Genomic DNA, 19,945 nt, shown 5'->3' on the forward strand with positions numbered 1-19,945 from the left:
TTTTAAGCATTCCCAAGATGATAAAAAAAAAAATTCTAGGTAAACTAAAAATAAGGAAGAACTGAAACGCAAATCGAACTGTTTGGCCACACAATGTTGAAACAGGGCTACCCTGCAGAACTGAGCACCTTTACTTAAGGAATATTTTAAACATACTTACTCCTTCTTCAAATGTCCACCTTTTGCTAACCTCATGCTCATTGTGGTTAAATATTTCTTGATGAATCTCAATGAGTCTGTGCCTCATGTTTTCTATTTCAGTGATTAGCTTGGAAAGGGAAAAAGCGAAGAAATTAGCTGTACACTCCCAAATTTCATTTAACTTAAGCGTCAGGAAGCTCTGAGCTAGGAACCATGATCGACCCCCTACTTGTTCTAGCGAATAATCACAGCATTTAAGCCCACTAACAATGTGCGAAGAACGGTGCTACGCACTGGGGTAGATATGATATCCCCAGACAGTCCTTGCAGAAATTCTTATAACGAAAAAGCAAGTAATAAATAACAAATGAATTACAGGATTTTCCTTCATATTGTTTTTACTGATGAGAGAATGGCATGTAATTAACTAGTCAAGAAAAAGTGCACTTGACCCCTTCACACATCAAATTTTCCAGATTGTGAGGGTGGTTTTTCAAAGATCACTTCTAGTGCAAAGAGTTCCTCAAACTATTCTTCTCATATGTGAGCTGGGCTGCCTTTGGGTAGCTCCCTTAAATGCCATGAGAACTAGTGTTTTACTGTTTAAAAACGCTCCAGACTCTAGATTCTAAGCTCATTTGTGGAAGGGGAATGTGTCTCCTGTCCTCTCTCAAGCACTTAGAACAGTGCTCTGCACACAGTAAGTGCTCAGATATGACTGATTAAAAAGCGTGAGTCCACTGGCAAAGGAATCCGTGGTAGCCTCGAGCGTTTACCAAGCACTAGAGCAAAAATTAGCCTCTGGGTGATGTTTACCTTTGCTGGATCGGTTATGTCTTCGATCCCGGATGGGAGGTCATCGCCAGGTGGACCATCGTCGGCACTATGACCGTTCACGGAAGCCAATTCCCTGCGCAACTGAATGAACTGCTCAGCAGTTAACAGATCTCTGGGCAAGTTATTCTGAATATGTTCTCTAAATCTGAAACAAGCAGGAGGCAAATACAGGGGATGAAGTGGTTGGGTTACAGCCCCATTCCACATTCCCTCAAAGACATTTTCACCGATTTCTCCCTGCTACTTAGGGTACCACAAACTTCAACATGTTTCAAGGCAGTTCTGAATCGTACAAAGAGCCTAAAAGTTCTCAAAAAAAAAAACAAACCAAAACCCACAGGCAGTTACAGTGAAACTGACACAGGATTTCACTTTCTTGTAAAATACCTGAAAGGGCAGTTTTTTCACCTTCTACATGAATGATGGTCACTGCTCAAAGTTACCCACCGCTAGTACAACATTTTTCGAAAACTACTCGTCTATGAAAGATATGGCATCTTTCAGAGCGGGCTGTCTGTCGGCTCGGTAGCTACCCCGGGTTTCAGGGCAGGGGCCCCAGCTGGGACAGAAAACATTCCAGCCGTGCTCAGACTGTCCCTCCTGTCCCATAGAAGCTTAGGGCCACCCGGCACCCCTAAAATGCAGGGATCATATCCGTGACTGGAGTTGGGGGGGACGGGACAAAACGAACACCTGGCGGAAGGGCCACACCGACTCTCGGGATAAGAAGCAGAAGCCAGGCGAGTCTGGGGGATTGTCCGACTTTGACGTCTGATCCCGGTTAGGACTTGAGGGAATCGCCCACGTGTGGCCTCCCCTCCCCCCGGGGTGGGCTCCCTTGCTCCGCTGAAGCTCTGGCCGCTGGATGGGTAGGAGACTGAAGAATAAAGGAAACACACATGGGAAAATATAACAAAGTGGACCAGAAGAAAGGAAAACAGGGTGAGATGGGGCGGTGGGGGGGAGTCAGCTACTGGGGGACTGGAAGGAAAGTCTAAGGGGCAGAGTTAGAGGGAGGAAGCCAACAGTCCAAGAAATACAGGAGAAACAGACAGGAAGGGAAGAGGAAGACAGCCAGAGGGATGGGTAAACCTTACTAGTAGAAGCTCCTGGGGGAAACCACTGGCAAAAATACGCTCCACGAGGCACACCATACCGGTGGGTGCTGGGGCCTGGAGGGGCTGGAGAGCCGCGTGCATGGCTCTCAGGGGAGGCTAATGCTGCAATCCAGCCATCCCCATTTCTGCCACTCTCTCCACTGCCACTATGTTGGCAGAGCCACGTTGGGGCCTTGGAGGTGGCAGTAAGTCGCATCACCTGAGAGCCCAGAATATATGCCCTAGCTACAGTCGCCACCACTTGTCAGTTCAGGTCGCTGCTCCCAAGACTCATGTTCCATCCCGGGCACACCCTGCCACCAAAGAGGACGCACGGCGAGAAGTGAGGACCTGAATCCAGAATCAGCAAAACCTTGCAGTCCCCGGCATGAGCTCATTGTCCCGTCTCTGACTGGAGGCTGGAGTGCCGCCAGGATTGCTTCATGGGCCAGCCATGCCAAGGGCCACCAACGCCCGTCTACACCCATAATTGTTTTTCCACACAACTCCTTGCTGCCACCTCATTTAGATGCCCTTCCTCTGGTATCGCTCCACCCTACAGAACTCCCTAACTCCTTTGTCTATTCGCAATGCATTTTGAGGTCAATTATGGATCTTTAAATTTCTGGCTACATCAGCGTTCTCTGTCCGACCGTCAAATCGAGGGACACAGGCTTACCTACCACACTGTCCTTCAGTTACCGCTGTACCCTTAGTTCTGCCTGAACCCTGTTTTTTCACTCCATGTGTAGGACAGAACACAACGGTAGAACTGGGGACCGTTCCTCCAACCTCCGCAGGTCTGTCTGGATGGAGGGCGATGCGCTTTTAGAAGAACATGCCCTGCACCCCCATCTTACCTCCTTCCCTTCCCCACAGCACCTGCATATATGTATATATGTTTATATATATTTATTACTCTATTTATTTATTTTACTTGTACATATCTATCCTATTTATTTTGTTAGTATGTTTGGTTTTGTTCTCTGTCTCCCCCTTTTAGACTGTGAGCCCACTGTTGGGTAGGGACTGTCTCTAGATGTTGCCAATTTGTACTTCCCAAGCGCTTAATACAGTGCTCTGCACATAGTAAGCGCTCAATAAACACGATTGATGATGATGATGATGATGATGCACGCAAGTGCAGCGTCAGGCAGGAGGAGAGTGCCAACCCACAAGGCAGGTTTTCCTCACGGGAAGGTTCTGAAAGAACACAGCCCCCTGGTTACAGGAGAGCAGGTGTAGTTCTTCAGCTCTTCTTTTGGGGTGTTCATTTTAGTGAGCTATAGCACCCGTCTGAGATGACAGAGTCAATTCGTTTTCAAATATACAAACAGAAGAGAGACCCGGTCTCTGCCCTTCTGTTGGCTGTCTCTGTCCGGTCTCTCTCCAGGGTCCAGCTCTTCTGCAGCTCCCTTCTCCCCAAACTGCCCTTCTGGGTTGAAATTCTCAGGCTCCAGCCCCTCGGGACTCCCCCGTCTCCACTCCTTCCGCCTCTCCCTCCAACCCACCCCACCGACGCATGCTGATTCAATCATACGATTGATGATGATGATGCTGGGATGATCACTCGTAGGCTGGGAGTCGCCTCTGACCCGGCATACTACCGCGCTATTGGGAACCGAACACGAGGAGATGTTCCTTGCAGTCTCACCCGATAAACGGTCCTCACAGTGCTGAGCAAATTAGTAATGGAATTACCCGAAACCTTCGGTATCCCCTTACCTCTGGAAATGATGGCTGTAGAGCTGCGTTGGAATGCCAAGAATTCGATCGTATATAGCCGTGACTTCCCTCAGGTTTCCCTGTTCATTTTCCCAGTTTATATACATTTCCCACAGTCTGTCGGAGCGGAAATCCGTTCCCGCAGCTAGCACAGCATGTTCAAAGGTTCTGCAAAAACAGATCGTATCTAGGTTATTTACTCTGACGGGCTCTCAAGAAAGCGTCTCTCGGCTTTTTTAAGATGATATTCAGACAGAATACTAATAATAATAATGACGGCATTTATTCAGCGTTTACTACGTGCAAAGCACCGTTCTAAGCGCTGGGGAGGTTACAAGGTGATCAGGTTGTCCCGCGGGGGCTCACAGTCTTAATCCCCCTTGAACTTCATTCACCCCCGAGTGGGCGGAAACTGGAAAATTACCCCAACATTTCCGAAAGCTCCTTCAACAGGAAGGACCTGGCCGGCCAAGCCGGGTAGAAAGGGCTCGGCTATTCCAAGATTTGCCTTTTGCCCTCGGAGCGACAACTCTGGTTGTGCTTCGGGGCTGTAGAGTCGGGGGTGGGGGCGGGACACCCCCCCCCGTAATCAGAGCGCTCGCCGTGTGTGGGTTTCGGATGGTTCACCTACCCTCTCACTGTATGGCACGTCTCCGCATCGCCAGGCTCCAAGGTTTCTTTTAGGAAGTTTATATAATGGATCCAAAGATCAACACTAAGAGGTATTGCCTGAAGCCCTCTCCGATACACCTAAGAAGAAAACCACAAACTGTACTTCGAATAATTAATTGTTTCTTAACAGAGAGGCACTGTGTTATCCGGTGAACCTTAGAAATACTAATTACTGGAATTTTGTTTAAATAATCTACCATTACCATTTGGGTGGAGGTTGGATAGAACATGGCAATGTTCTGATCTCCACGCGCAGAGTCTTGATCTTCAAAGCGCAGCGGTCCCTGCGTTCTGACCGGGTTGTGTGGGCAGGCTTTGGGGTACAGACCATAGGGCACAGACCCATTAGCGCATCAATGACAGCGTCTGACCAAAAATGCAATAAGACGTAGCAAATGTGACTAGCAAACCAACTATATTGTTTGGAAAATGAGAAATAAATGTAAGTGAGAGAAAAGCCCTGCCCTACTTGTTAAGCTGCAGTGTAATACAGAGGCTTGCACTGCAAAGCTTGACAAACTGTAGAGGTTTAACGCACCTGCCAACAAAGAGAGAAAATATTAGCTACAAATGCCACAAGAGTGACAAATGCAAATAAAATACCCTGTAAAATTGTTTCACCATACATGGAAGGTACTGCTAGCCAAAAAAATAAAAAAAAAATAAAAATTTTAAAAAGCACTTGTTTTTATTATCATTTGGCTTTCAGTACCCAAAGGTGTTAACTTGATCCAACAAGGTACCTACCTCATCTGATTGTTTAATGTTGTCGTGTCGCTTCTCAAGGTCTGCGTATTTTTTCCAGTAGCCATAGCAATATGGGTAGTGTGTGAAAAACTTGTCAAACGCTTTCCTGGCAGCCAGTAGGTGATTCTGGAAAAGGGGAGCGGGAAGACAAACAAACAAAAAAACCCAGCAACATGGTTTTAATAAGTTACTTTTATCGCTTCCATGTAACCCATCCACTCTTCTTGGTTAAAACAGACAAATAATTAAGTCACGTTCAAACGAATCAGATTCCCTCAAGCACAAGTATCACTAAAATTAAATTCTGAACTCATGATACGACTACATGTTTTGCCAGCAGGCAATTCTTGGACTGGAACAGAACACGCTAATCTGCCAAGCTTGAAAGTATTTCTTGAAAGAGTCCTTCTAAACAAAGTAGTGTCGTTAACATCTATTCAGCTCAAAGCAAAACAGATCATTAAAATGCTTAATAATTTATTTTTCAAAGTTAATGATCTGAAGACTGGTGGTACCCTTAACTTGGTTAAAAAGATAAATACAACCAAGAAGGTGGGAATGTTCTTCAAGACAGCTAGTTTCACATACTGAATCACTAAACAAAAGTTTGACTGGAAAAGCATCTTATCACAGCATAAATTCTGAGATAAGAAACTTGCTAAGGGCAGGGAGATCTGATTTTTTTTTTTCACTCAGCGGAAACTATAGTTACTAACCTCCTGCTCTACATACTGAAGCAAGTACACCCAGCCTGTAAAATCCTGGAGATTATCTTCTACCGCTTTCCAAAACTTTTCATATTCTGCAGGAAACTGAGCTTCAACATCTGTCCCCGGCAGCTCTCCGACGTTTGTTATTTCACTCTCGTCGGCGGGCTCTTCGTTCACGCTGGGAGAGCCGGCGGGCGACTGTTCCATCTCCGTCACGTTCATAATTTCAGTCCTGAAATCAGCAGGTTGCTCCGTGGCCACTTCCGAACTGCTGGCTGGGTTCCCATTGCTGGAAATGCTGTAGGCATCCATAGAAGTAGAATTCTGCATAGCCACTGCTGCTGTTTCCTTGCGTTAAACAAAGTCCTACGGAAACACGCCAGAAGGATCACCATCTTCTTGACCGTACTAAAAGCCACAGGGCACCCCACCACTCACAAGCAGCCTAGTCCCAAGTGAAATAGCCCGTAGGAAGCCCCCAAAAGGGCACATTTCAATGCTAAACCTGATTAGCCCAGGATGCTAATCAGTTTATTAGCACATTCAATTATTCAGAAAGATGTTCAGTTGACTACAGGATTTGTGTTTCACATTTAAATATGAATAGCATCTTCAACGGGTACCCAGACAGGACTTACTGTTTATTTTCAATAGGATTTATGTTATTTCACAAGTATGCCAGCAGTTGAGATTCTCCCTAGAGTTGCCATTTTATTGCAATCTTAAATTCCAGTCTTATCTCATTAAGAAGCCCTCCTAAAAATGTAATTCAAGAGGGATCGACAACATGACCTCCCCTAAATCCGACGGAAGAGCTGTACCCAAACCCGTCATGACAGATGATCATTTAAGGTCCGACTGGAATGACAGGCAGGCAATTAAAATTTAGGCAAGCCTCAAAAACAGTGAGTCACAAATCCTACATATAATTAGCAAAGTAGTGGGAAGAAAACCAGAGTGATAAGGTATCAAACACACACAAAGGCATAAGAAAACATTTAATGGTAAATTAAATTTGAAGCCAACATCTGCTGAGTTCTGACAACGGATATCATTAAGGGTGTGCAAATGTTATAACTTTCAAACATCTAAACAGTTAACTGCTTTACGGCTGATATCTGGTAAGTTACTAAAAAGAAATCCCACCATCCAAAATCTCTGCTACAAACATGCCATGATGGAAAGTGTCTCTATCTTCTCCACAGACCTGAACTAGGAAAATAGTTTGTTCTCCCCAGCTTCTCTGGCTAGTGAAACTACAGACGATTCAAATATTTTAGCCTTGGCTCTATACTCTTGAATGACAGCAGAAATCAAGTAAAAGATAATTCTTTTTACTTGGTCTTGATGGGTACAAACTGCCCGTTCTTAGATTGTAAACCCCATGTGGGTCAGGGGCAGTCTTCTAATCTGATTATTTTATACCTATCCCAGCACTTGAGGTGACGCTTGGGCACTTAAGAAGCACTTAGCGAATACCATAATTAGTAGGACAAAGCCACTTTAACAAAGCTCAGCAACTTCTTCAACCTTCAATGTCACTAGTGCAGCTAAGCCAATCTCAAGGAATCCCATTGGGAGCCTAAAAGGCAGGGAAAGAAAAGAAAGCACATAGGAACTGAGGGGTATGAAGAGAAGGTGTTGGGCTGTAGGGGACGAGAATATAATATCGTAGCGTGGCACCAAATTTGCCACCAGTGCCATTCAATGGTCCCCCTCCTGTGCTAAAGACGGCTTGCACTTGAGAGGGCACCCACTTTTGGCATTTTTCACAGTAGCCAAGAAAAGTCTAAGTGCGCTCAAGTTGCTAGTAACCTCTACGCTTAGAAAATAAGGCTAGATTATTTTCCATGATGCGCAAGTGCACTCCATTTTGGAAATGAGGGGCATGCTTAAAGATCGTACTTCCCAAGCGCTTAGGACAGTGCTCTGCACACAGTAAGCGCTCAATACGACAATGAATTCAGGACATACAATGGGGAGGGCATATTTTGGACAACGGAAACTTTTCCTTCTTGCTGTACCTTGGTAATCTGAAAACAAATTACTCTGAAACAAAACTTTTGTGGCATATTTTCAAGTTGCCTGATACCTCCAAGGTTTTAACTGGAAATAAGTATTTCATCTAAACAATACTCTTCCTTGAGTCATTACAAAAGCAGTGAAGGAGCCAAAGGTGTGTACGTACACCCCCCCCCCCCACCACCAACCCATTTTACAGGTTTTACTATACATTTCTTAAGGTCTGATGAGGCTAAATAAACTGATTTGAAATTATTAGGTTTCTTTTTAAAAAAAATGAGTACATGGGGAATTCTTCACGTGCCATTTCACTACTCACAGTATACAGTAACCTCCTGCAAGAACCTCAAACAGATCAACAATATTGCTTCTTTATAGTGAAGCAGTGTGTTTGGCTTTCTCTACACCTTTCAAATTTTGGACACATCCTCCGCCTCAAGAACAGGGAGGAAAGATCCTTGAATCAGCAGTTCACACCACACCCAGCTTCTTCAGAGTCAGCAAATTATTCCACACCTGGCAATTAAGGTGTGGTACGGAAGGCAAAACATATTACCTGTCCCCTTAAGGCCAATGTCTTTAAAGTTCCCATACCTGAGGACCTGATGGACAGTGCACCCAGGTAATTCTCGCACCCATATCATTTTGGTCACAAACTGGGAAGTGGGATATCACCCCAACCTTAAATACCTTTGTCTTCATTCTTGACAACGCCAAGGTGAAAAATGAGGTGAAAAAATCATTTCTGGGAACCTGTGCTGTAAGTCACCAAATGCGGTGGGGCCTCATCTGAGCATATGCCAGCCCGGGGAGTGGGGAGGTGAATTGTTCAGCTCGGATGGTACAATATAAACAAACTGACCACCACAGCCTACAAAAACACACGGCCTTGACTAATCTGGTAAAACAGCTCAAGCGTACTAGAATGGCATGCCAAGATATTCATGTTAGCATGAGATGATGCTCAACTCCGGGGCCAGCCCACGTAAGTAGTGGCTCTACCCTGACGAGACTATCTCAAGGAGCCCAGGACGGGCAAAGCCATCATTTGGGATCATCACTGACGACTACAGAATTAATGGAGTCAAAGAGACCCTGGTAAACACTTTCAAAAAGATTTAAATGATAAAGGTCAGAGAGAAATTGGGGATGCATAGGACAGGTTTCTTTTATGAAAAGATGAATAAAGATCAGCAGGTGGATCCGCAAAGGCCGAATCCTGGAAGAACAAATCAATTTCTTTTAGTTGTGTCCTAATTTGAAACCACAGACTCTACTCACTTCTTCACTATCCAAACAGATCAGACACCACGTCATAAAGCAGCACAGTGTGGCTCATTAGCATTTTAAAGTTTACAAAAAGTAATCACTATAAGCCTTTGGGTCTCATTAAATCAGCACTTCCCAAAGGATTCAATAAGTAGGATGGCAACGTCCTTTACCACTATTCCCACAACTGAAATACTGCTTCTGCAAGGGCAAGCCTAGCCCTTTCTGTTTACATCATCATCAGTATGGGAGCCCCTACTGTAAGCAGAATATTGGATAAGGTAGAAACAGTAGGAGTAAGAAATCCATTTATTTATATTAATGACTGTCTCCCCATCTAGACGCGTAAACTCGTCGTGCGCAGGGAACGGGTCTTCCAAATCTGTTGCAGTGTACTCTCTCAAGCGCTTAGTACAGAATTGTGTATACAGTAAGCACTCGATAAACACCACTGATAATAACAATCCATTCTCCTCAAGCACTTTACAGTTTGTCTACTTTTAACACAAGCAAAACAATCCACATAATGTGGCTGAGACGAGGTCATGAATAGGGAGACCAGTCTCATGGAGGTAGCGGCATAAAAAACACTTCAAGCACTCGGATGATAAAGTCTCAGGTATTCCCAAAGAATGAGCACGCTACTCAAGTTTATATGAGCATAGACGCCTACAACTTTTCTTTTTATGATGACTTTGGTGCAGAAATACGTATCTTTAGGGAACCTCTATTTTAATGAAAGTCTTGCAATCCTAAAGTAAATGAACTGCAAATTTTCATTCTGCTCCCTGAAGTGTAATTCTAAGTCTTGTGAAGCCTATTACTTAAGGTTAGAGTTATCTGAAATCAAGATTTTTGGTTACTGAACCTAAGAAACCAAGTTTTATTTCCTGACCCCCAGTAATATGAAAATCTGTAAAACAAAGTGAGAGTCTAAAATGCATCCCAAATGGAGCATTTTTCCTTTTTGATGTTCACAATAAAGATTTCTCTGTTCATCAGCTTTTAATCTAAAAGTCACTAATAGCAGACCTAAAGTAAGTTAAAAAAATTAAAGTTAGTCTCGATATAATTAACTAACTATCCCAAGTACCCTTGCCACGGACCCACTTAAATTTCTTCGAGAAAGAAAAGTTATATGTGTTACAGGGGTTGTGGGGTGGGGGAGAGGAGACAAGAAGTATAGAGAAAAAGAAGTCACTAGCCTCATTGATTTGGGTGAGACAGATGTCAGATTTGACTATGGAAAATTTGGGAATCCATTTTATGGCTTTTTAACGGCCAATACCTTAAATAGAATTACAAAAATCAATCCATCAAATGAAAATGTATGTGTGGATAAAAGGCCTTTACATTTTTGAAAGAGAAGGAAAATCATCTTCTCCACTACAGAATTTATAAGGCTTAGATTTGTTCACAATAATTTAAACACCCCAATAAAACCTACTACAATCAATCAAGTTTATGCATATGAAGTTTCTGATCAAACGCTCACCCTGCCACTCCTGGTGAACAGCAAAAAGGGCCGAAAGCAAGTTAAATTAAGCGGAGTTTGGGAAGGGTGCAGCAAGGGAGCAGACTGTGAGCCCACTGTTGGGTAGGGACTGTCTCTACATGTTGCCAACTTGTACTTCCCAAGTGCTTAGTACAGTGCTCTGCACACAGTAAGCGCTCAATAAATACGATTGATTGATTGATTCTTCAGAGCCAGGTGGCCCTCTTCCCTAGTCTCTGCCAAGCACCCCCCCCCCCCCCACCGCAAATTCCCCGACCTCCTGCTTCAGGACGACTCTCTCTGGCTGCCACCAACCCACAACCACATGGCTAGGCCCTTGCGGCGCTCGTCAATCCAGGGAGCCTGGATTGTTCATCTCTATTTTGAGACGTTACAATAATCCTCCTAATCCTCCAAACCCCAGAGCTGCCTAAACAGACACATGTAGATGACGGAACTGATCAACTCCAACACGGTATATGCTTACAGCAACAGTCTAGTCCAAAGTTACTGTAGGGTTGAAACTAACTTTAGCTAGGTCTAGCAAATAAAATAGTTCAAGAAGAGGAAGAAAAAATAAAAAACACGACGCATCCGTTGTCCATCGTGCCACTGGACAACTGGCAAGGGGATTGAGAGGGTGAGGAGGGTTTATGGACACATTTCCTTACATCCTTCCCCATCCTCCTAACAGGGCAGTGGAAGACCTCACTGGGGAACCTTCGCGTGACCTTCGCGTGGACACGTTTCCAGATGTCACTGAGGAGAGGTCTGAGCCGTATGCGCTAAACCCCACAGCTGCCCCAGTTCAGGACAAGGGGGTCCCAGGACTTGGCCCCCGGAGGGATGGGATGCTGCCCCAGCACCAGCTCTACTTTAGCAATTCAGGATTGTGGGAATCGGGGGGCGAGATAATTAAGGGTGGTACTTCTTTCTTTCTCTTCCCCCTACCAGGACTCACCGGCTGCCACGCTCATAACTCTTGTATTGCACTTTCTCAAGCAATCAGTACAGAGCGCAGTAAGTGCTCAATAAATATCAGTGATTGAAGCACATACTGGTAGTACCAATGGCCCCAAATTCTGGGAAGACTCTTTGTCCTATACACACTTACTTTTTCTTACAAGTTTCAAAGAGAAGAGAAGGTATGCAAACTTGGATAATGCCTCGCTTAGCAAAAGGCCTACTTACGGAAGGCGTGATCAATCATGTGGGCGAAAAGGAAAAAAATTCAAGCAACAACTTTAAAGCGTATTTGTAATGACGTTTTAATTTAGAAGCTGCCAGAACCCTGTATTTCAATAGAATTTTCACCGACTGCAAGAACACTTTTATAGAGATGAGTGACTGTCTGATTTCATGCACCTAAATAAGGCCGTTGGAAAATCCCTAAGAGTCCACTGCTACAGAAAGTTTAAAAAATGACTTTTAATAGGTAATGTTTTTAATATTAAAAAAAATTCTGCTTTACTTTAAGCATCTCCCTTCCCAGCTCCACGGCACTTACGTTCCTATTAGTAATTTATTTCTTTATATTAATGTCTGTCTCCCCCTCTAGACTGTAAGCTTGTTGTGGGCAGGGAATTTGTCTGTTTATTGTTAAATTTTACTCTCCCAAGCGCTCAGTTCAGTGATCTGCACACCGTAAGCACTCAATAAAAATGATTAAGTGACTTAATAAAGCATTTAAAAATCTGAACGGTTAAAGTCAACATAAAGTTGACAAAAAAAGGTCCCGCCAAAATAGCCTTGTGAAACAATACGTTCTCAAACAGTTGTGACTTCAACTACAGTCTTGTTTCCATGTTGAAATAAAGCTAGTCAGTAAATCAATCAATCAATCAATCATATTTATTGAGCGCTTACTGTGTGCAGAGCACTGTACTAAGCGCTTGGGAAGTACAAGTTGGCAACATATAGAGACAGTCCCTACCCAACAGTGGGCTCACACCAATTCATACGCAGCTAGTGTAGACAGAGGCCAGGTGTCAATAGGCATTTCACTAAAATGTGTTTTACAATCTCTCAAATCTCACTAGCCAAAGACAAAAGTAAAGACATACATGGATTCTACAGTTTAACCTTACAACCTAACATGGAGTCTTTCCACCACAAAGCAACTCAGTAGCAATTATTACCTTTGTTCCTAGAGAAAGACACTCCAAATCAACACCAACACATATCTATTCTATTTATTTTATTTTGTTAGTATGTTTGGTTTTGTTCTCTGTCTTCCCCTTTTAGACTGTGAGCCCACTGTTGGGTAGGGACTGTCTCTATACGTTGCCAATTTGTACTTCCCAAGCGCTTGGTACAGCGCTTGATGTATTGATGTATATGATATATGATGATATATATATATTGATGATATATATATTGATGATATATGTATTGATGCTTGATGTATAATGATGATTATTATCTGCCAACCCACCTAATGGCAATTTTTGACAGTATCTTGTCACTAACTGCCTACCCAAATCATTCCTTGATATATGGGGGAACCAATCACTTACGGGCCATCCAAGATCTTGATATTTTTTCAAGTTCTCCCTTGGACTTCCCACCTCTGGTCAGGGCAGGGACCGTGCCTACTAACTCTACTCTCCCAGGCACTTAGTTTCGTGCCCCTTACAGAGTACGCTATTGATCATCAAAATAAGAAATCTTGCTAGTTCAAGACTTCAGAAAAGAACAGACAATTCATAGGTGACTACGCGCTGCCTCTTCCTCTCCCGCCCAGAGCTGAGATCTAAAATTAGGTTCCCTCACCATTCCTGGTGGGTGGGGGGCTTAAACTTCTTGGGTCCCGATCTTTCCAGCCGAGCTGGACAGAGCTCAGAGAGTCTCTTTCACACGGGTGGTGACAAATCATCGTGCTAAAAACGGACTCGACTGTTTTATAACAAGCAGATGGAATGGACCGGGAAAAGAAGAAGGGCTTGCCAGCCTGGGGGCTCGGGGGAGAAAGCTAATTCTCCCGAAGGACAGCGGTCAAACCACTGCTTAAACCGCCTTCGTCGAAGTATCTTTTCTCCTCGCCAGGGCGAACCCTTTCTCGGCAGGCCAAGGGCCGCACTCGATCTCAATCAACCGACGGCATTTGTTGGGCGCTGGCTGTGTGCGGGACCCTGTGCTCGAGAAGCAGCGTCGGTGGAAATAATAATAATAATAATGATGGCATTTATTAAGCGCTTACTATCTGCAAAGCACTGTTCTACGCGCTGGGGAGGTGACAAGGTGATCAGGTTGTCCCACGGAGGGCTCACGGTCTTAATCCCCATTTTACAGATGAGGTAACTGAGGCACAGAGAAGTTAAGTGACTTGCCCAAAGTCACACAGCTGACAACTGACAGATTTGAACTCACAGACCTCTGACTCCAAAGCCCGGGCTCTTTCCACTGAGCCACGCTGCTTCTCAGACCCCGCTGCTTCCAAAGACCCCGGGCTTGGGAGTCGGAGGTCATGGGTTCGAATCCCAGCGCCGCCACTTGTCAGCCGTGTGACCTTGGGCAAGCCACTTCACTTCTCTGTGCCTCAGTTACCTCATCTGTAAAATGGGGATTAAGACTGTGAGCCCCACGTGGGACAACATGATCACCTTGTATCCCCCCCAGCACTTAGAACAGTGCTTCGCACGTAGTAAGCGCTTAATACATTATTATTATTATTCTTATTACTACTCGGCACTTAGGAGGGCCCAAGCAAGTTAAGAAACACCACCCTGCCCTCAAAACATTTACAATCTAGCCCACCCTAAATCGAGTTCATTCATTCAATCGCATTGGAAAAGCAGTGTGGCTCAGTGGAAAGAGCACAGGCTTAGGAGTCGGAGGTCGTGGGTTCCAATCCCACCTCCACCACTTGTCAGCTGTATGACTTCGGGCAAGTCACTTCACTTCTCTGGGCCTCAGTCACCTCATCTGTAAAATGGGGATTAAGACTGTGAGCCCCAGGTGGGCTAACCTGATCGTGTTGTAACCTCCCCGGCGCTAAGAACAGTGCTTGACACATAGTAAGTGCTTAACAAATACCAAAATCATTACCGTTATTACTTATTCAATCCTATTTGCTGAGCGCTTACTATGCGCAGAGCGCTGTACTATCAATCAATCAATCGTATTTATTGAGCGCTTACTGTGTGCAGAGCACTGTACTAAGCGCTTGAAAAGTACAAGTTGGCAACATATAGAGACAGTCCCTACCCCACAGTGGGCTCACAGTCTAAAAGGGGGAGACGGAGAACAAAACCAAACATACTAACAAAATAAAATAAATAGAATAGATATGTACAATTAAAATAAATAAATAAATAGAATAATAAGTATGTACAAATACGTACCAGGCACCTGGAAAGTAAAACACAGCAACCGAGACAATGCCTGCCCACAACTGATTTACAGGCTAGCGCCGTGCACTCCAGCACAGCTGGTAAGCTGGTTAGGGGCTGGGCATGTGGCTGTTAATTCTGCTGCACTGTGATCTCCCAAGCGCTGAGTGATAATAATGATAATAATAATGATGGTATTTCTTAGGCGCTTACTATGTGCCAAGTATCGTTCTAGGCGCTGGGGGAGATACAAGGTCCTCAGGTTGTCCCATGTGGGGCTCACAGAGGGTACAGCATTTGACTGCAGCTCAAGAGGTCCCCGGTTCAAATCCGGGTGCCCGTTACCCTGTTTCAATTTTTGGGAAGCAGCGTGGCTCAATGGAAAGAGCCCCGGCTCGGGAGTTGGAGGTCATGGGTTCTAATTCCGGCTCCGCCGCATGTCGGCTGTGTGACTCTGGGCCAGTCACTTCACTTCTCTGGGCCTCAGCTGGAAAATGGGGATTCATTCATTCATTCACTCAATCGTATTTACTGAGTGCTTACTGTGTGCACAGCACTGGACTAAGCGCTTGGGAAGTACAAGCTGGCAACGTATAGAGACGGTCTCTACCCAACAGAGGGCTCACAGTCTAGAAGGGGGAGACAGACAACAAAACTAAACGTATAAACCAAATAAAATAAATAGAATATGTACAAGTAAAATAGAGTAATAAATCTGTACAAACATATATGCAGGTGCTGTGAGGAGGGGAAGGAGGTAAGGTGGCGGGGAGGGGGAGAGGAAGGAGGGGGCTCAGTCTGGGGATGACGACTGAGAGCCCCACATGGGACAACCTGATCACCTTGTATCCTCCCCGGCGCTTAGAACAGTGCTTGGCACATAGTAAGCGCTTAACCAATACCGTCACTATTATTAGCCCCATTTTACCGAGGTAAGTGAGGAGAGAAGAGAGAAGAGAGAAGTGGAGTGACTCACTCCAAGTTACACGGCTGAGGAGTGGCGGAGGCCTCCTCCAGGAGGCCTTCCCAGACTGAGCCCCCTCCTTCCTTTTTTTTTTTTTGATGGCATTTATTAAGCACTTACTATGTGCAAAGCACTGTTCTAAGCGCTGGGGAGGTTACAAGGTGATCAGGTTATCCCACAGGGGGCTCACAGTCTTAATCCCCATTTTACAGATGAGGGAACTGAGGCCCAGAGAAGTTAAGTGACTTGCCCAAAGTCACACAGCTGACAATTGGCGGAGCCGGAATTTGAACCCATGACCTCCGACTCCAAAGCCCGGGCTCTCTTCCACTGAGCCACGCTGCTTCCTCTCCCCCTTCTCCCCTTCCCCATCCCCCCGCCTTACCTCCTTCCCCTCGCCACAGCACCTGTGTGTATATATCTTTGTACGTATTTATTACTCTATTTATTTATTTTATTTGTACATATTTATTCTTTTTATTTTATTTTGTTAATATGTTTTGTTTTGTTGTCTGCCTCCCCCTTCTAGACTGTGGGCCCGCTGTTGGGTAGGGACCGTCTCTATATGTTGCCAACTTGGACTTCCCAGGCCCTTAGTCCAGTGCTCTGCACACAGTAAGCGCTCAATAAAGACGATTGAATGAATGAATGGAGGCAGGACTGGAACCCACGGCCTCGGGCTCCCAGGCCCAGCTGCTTCTCGCGTGGTGCGGGGAGCGCAGCGCTGTGCACAACAGGGTGAGCGCTCCATCGATGCCGCCGGGTGAATGTTGCCAGCTTGCACTTCCCAAGCGCTTAGTACGGTGCTCTGCACACAGCAGGTGCTCAATAAATACAACTGAATGAACGAATGTTGGGTAGGGACCGTCTCTATATGTTGCCAACTTGTACTTTCCAAGCGCTTAGCACAGTGCTCTGCACACAGCAAGGGCTCAATAAATGATTGAATGAATGAATGAATGAATGGTGGCGGGACTGGAACCCACGGCCTCGGGCTCCCAGGCTCAGCTGCTTCTCGCGTGGTGCAGGGAGCGCAGCGCTGTGCACAGGGTGGGCGCTCCATCGCTGCCGCCAGGCCAATGTTGCCAGCTTGCACTTCCCAAGCACTTAGTCCAGTGCTCTGCGCACAGTAGGCGCTCAATAAATACGACTGAATGAACGAATGTCGGGTAGGGACCGTCTCTCTACGTTGCCAACTTGTACTTCCCAAGCGCTTAGTACAGTGCTCTGCACACAGCAAGCGCTCAATAAATGAATGAATGAATGGAGGCGGGACTGGAACCCTCGGGCTCCCACTGTCGGCGTAGGGACCGTCTCTATATGTTGCCAACTTGTACTTCCCAAGCGCCTAGTACAGTGCTCTGCACATAGTAAGCGTTCAATAAATACGATTGATGATGATTGAATGAATGAATGAATGAGTGGAGGCGGGACTGGAACCCACGGCCTCGAGCTCCCACTGTTGGGTAGGGACCGTCTCTAGATGCTGCCAACTTGTACTTCCCAAGCGCTTAGCACAGTGCTCTGCACATAGTAAGCGCTCAATAAATACAATCGATGATGATTGAATGAATGAATGAATGAATGAATGGAGGCGGGACTGGAACCCACGGCCTCGGGCTCCCACTGTGGGTAGGGACTGTCTCTAGATGCTGCCAACTTGTACTTCCCAAGCGCTTAGCACAGTGCTCTGCACATAGTAAGCGCTCAATAAATACGATTGATGATGACTGAATGAATGAATGAATGAATGGAGGCGGGACTGGAACCCACGGCCTCGGGCTCCCACTGTTGGGTAGGGACCGTCTCTAGATGCTGCCAACTTGTACTTCCCAAGCGCTTAGCACAGTGCTCTGCACATAGTAAGCGCTCAATAAATACGATTGATGATGACTGAATGAATGAATGAATGAATGAGTGGAGGCGGGACTGGAACCCACGGCCTCGGGCTCCCACTGTTGGGTAGGGACTGTCTCTAGACGCTGCCCACTTGTACTTCCCAAGCGCTTAGCACAGTGCTCTGCACACAGTAAGCGCTCAATAAATACGATTGATGATGACTGAATGAATGAATGAATGAATGGAAGCGGGACTGGAACCCACGGCCTCGGGCTCCCACTGTTGGGTAGGGACTGTCTCTAGACGCTGCCCACTTGTACTTCCCAAGCGCTTAGCACAGTGCTCTGCACACAGTAAGCGCTCAATAAACGATTGAATGAATGAATGAATGAATGGAGGCGGGACTGGAACCCACGGCCTCGAGCTCCCACTGTTGGGTAGGGACCGTCTCTAGATGCTGCCAACTTGTACTTCCCAAGCGCTTAGCACAGTGCTCTGCACACAGTAAGCGCTCAATAAATGATTGAATGAATGAATGAATGAATGGAGGCGGGACTGGAACCCACGGCCTCGGGCTCCCACTGTTGGGTAGGGACTGTCTCTAGATGCTGCCCACCTGTACTTCCCAAGCGCTTAGCACAGTGCTCTGCACACAGTAAGCGCTCAATAAATACGATTGATGATGACTGAATGAATGAATGAATGAATGAGTGGAGGCGGGACTGGAACCCACGGCCTCGGGCTTCCACTGTTGGGTAGGGACCGTCTCTCTATGCTGCCCACTTGTACTTCCCAAGCGCTTAGCACAGTGCTCTGCACACAGTAAGCGCTCAATAAATACGATTGATGATGACTGAATGAATGAATGAATGAATGGAGGCGGGACTGGAACCCACGGCCTCGGGCTCCCAGGCCCAGTTGCCTCTCGCGTGCTGAGGGGAGCGCAGCGTTGCGCACAACAGGGTGGGCGCTCCATCGCTGCCGCCGGGCCAATGTTGCCAACTTGTACTCCCCAAGCGCTTAGCACAGTGCTGTGCGCACAGTAGGCGCTCAATAAATACGGCTGACTGAATGGCGAAGGGTCCGGGCCGAGCCTGGCGCACGCAGCCTACCGCCTGGTCCTCAGCGGCGGGACCGGACCGAACCGGCCCAGACCGGCGCAAACCGGGCCGAACCGGGCCCGGCCGTGCAGCTCGGCCCCTCCTGGCGGCCCCGCGCACTCACCTTGCGCTGGGCGTCTCTCCCGGCCATGAGGCGAGGCGAAGCCGCGGGCCGTACTGAGCGCCTCACCGCCCCCCCTCCTCCCGGCCGGCCTCCCGCCGCCGCCGCCGCCCCGAGCGCGCACTGCGCCTGCGCCGCCGGCCCACGTGACCCGCGGACTCCCCCCGCCCCCTCCCTCAGACGGGGCCGAGCGCAAAACCCGGCCCGCCCTCGGCGCCGCGCCTGCGCACAACGCGGCCCTCGGCGGCGCCATTGATTCCTTGAGGCCGGAGGGGAGGGCGGGGGGGGGGGGGGGGGGCGGCCGTATTTCCCCTCCAAGTCGCGCACCCTAAATAAATAATAATAAATAATCATATCTAATAAATATTATTAAATAAATAAGAATAATATTGATGGTATTTGTTAAGCGCTTACTATGTTACTTAATCAATCAATCAATCGTATTTATTGAGCGCTTACTATGTGCAGAGCACTGGACTAAGCGCTTGGGAAGTACAAATTGGCATCACATAGAGACAGTCCCTACCCAACAGTGGGCTCACAGTCTAAAAGGGGGAGACAGAGAACAGAACCAAACATACCAACAAAATAAAATAAGTAGGATAGAAATGTACAAGTAAAATAAATAAATAAATAGATAAATAGAGTAATAAATATGTACAACCATATATACATATATACAGGAACTTAATCAGTTCCCTCATCTGTAAAATGGGGATTAAGACTGTAAACCCCCTATGGGACAACCTGATCACCTTGTAACCTCTCCAGCGCTTAGAACAGTGCTTTGCACATAGTAAGCACTTAATAAATGCCAACATTATTATCATTATTATTAATCCCCATTTTACAGATGAGGGAAATGAGGCCCAGGG

The 19,945-nt window shown here is 46.3% G+C and overlaps 1 protein-coding gene across 1 annotated transcript in view; it reads right to left on the minus strand.

The window, feature by feature from the left end:
* The window catches only part of PRPF39 (pre-mRNA processing factor 39), a 30,030-nt gene extending 10,883 nt beyond the window's left edge, over window positions 1-19,147 (minus strand). Inside the window, exons 1-7 of the mRNA XM_038756162.1 lie at window positions 19,074-19,147; window positions 5,936-6,295; window positions 5,220-5,345; window positions 4,432-4,550; window positions 3,801-3,968; window positions 958-1,123; window positions 161-268 (exon numbers count right to left, since the gene is read on the minus strand). Of these exons, the coding sequence (XP_038612090.1) occupies window positions 161-268; window positions 958-1,123; window positions 3,801-3,968; window positions 4,432-4,550; window positions 5,220-5,345; window positions 5,936-6,259 (1,011 nt within the window). The 5' untranslated portion in view covers window positions 6,260-6,295; window positions 19,074-19,147. The remainder of the gene's footprint in view (window positions 1-160; window positions 269-957; window positions 1,124-3,800; window positions 3,969-4,431; window positions 4,551-5,219; window positions 5,346-5,935; window positions 6,296-19,073) is intronic.
* Between the last annotated feature and the right edge of the window lie 798 nt (window positions 19,148-19,945).

Source organism: Tachyglossus aculeatus, chromosome 14, assembly GCF_015852505.1.
Source record: "Tachyglossus aculeatus isolate mTacAcu1 chromosome 14, mTacAcu1.pri, whole genome shotgun sequence".
Taxonomy (NCBI): domain Eukaryota; kingdom Metazoa; phylum Chordata; class Mammalia; order Monotremata; family Tachyglossidae; genus Tachyglossus; species Tachyglossus aculeatus.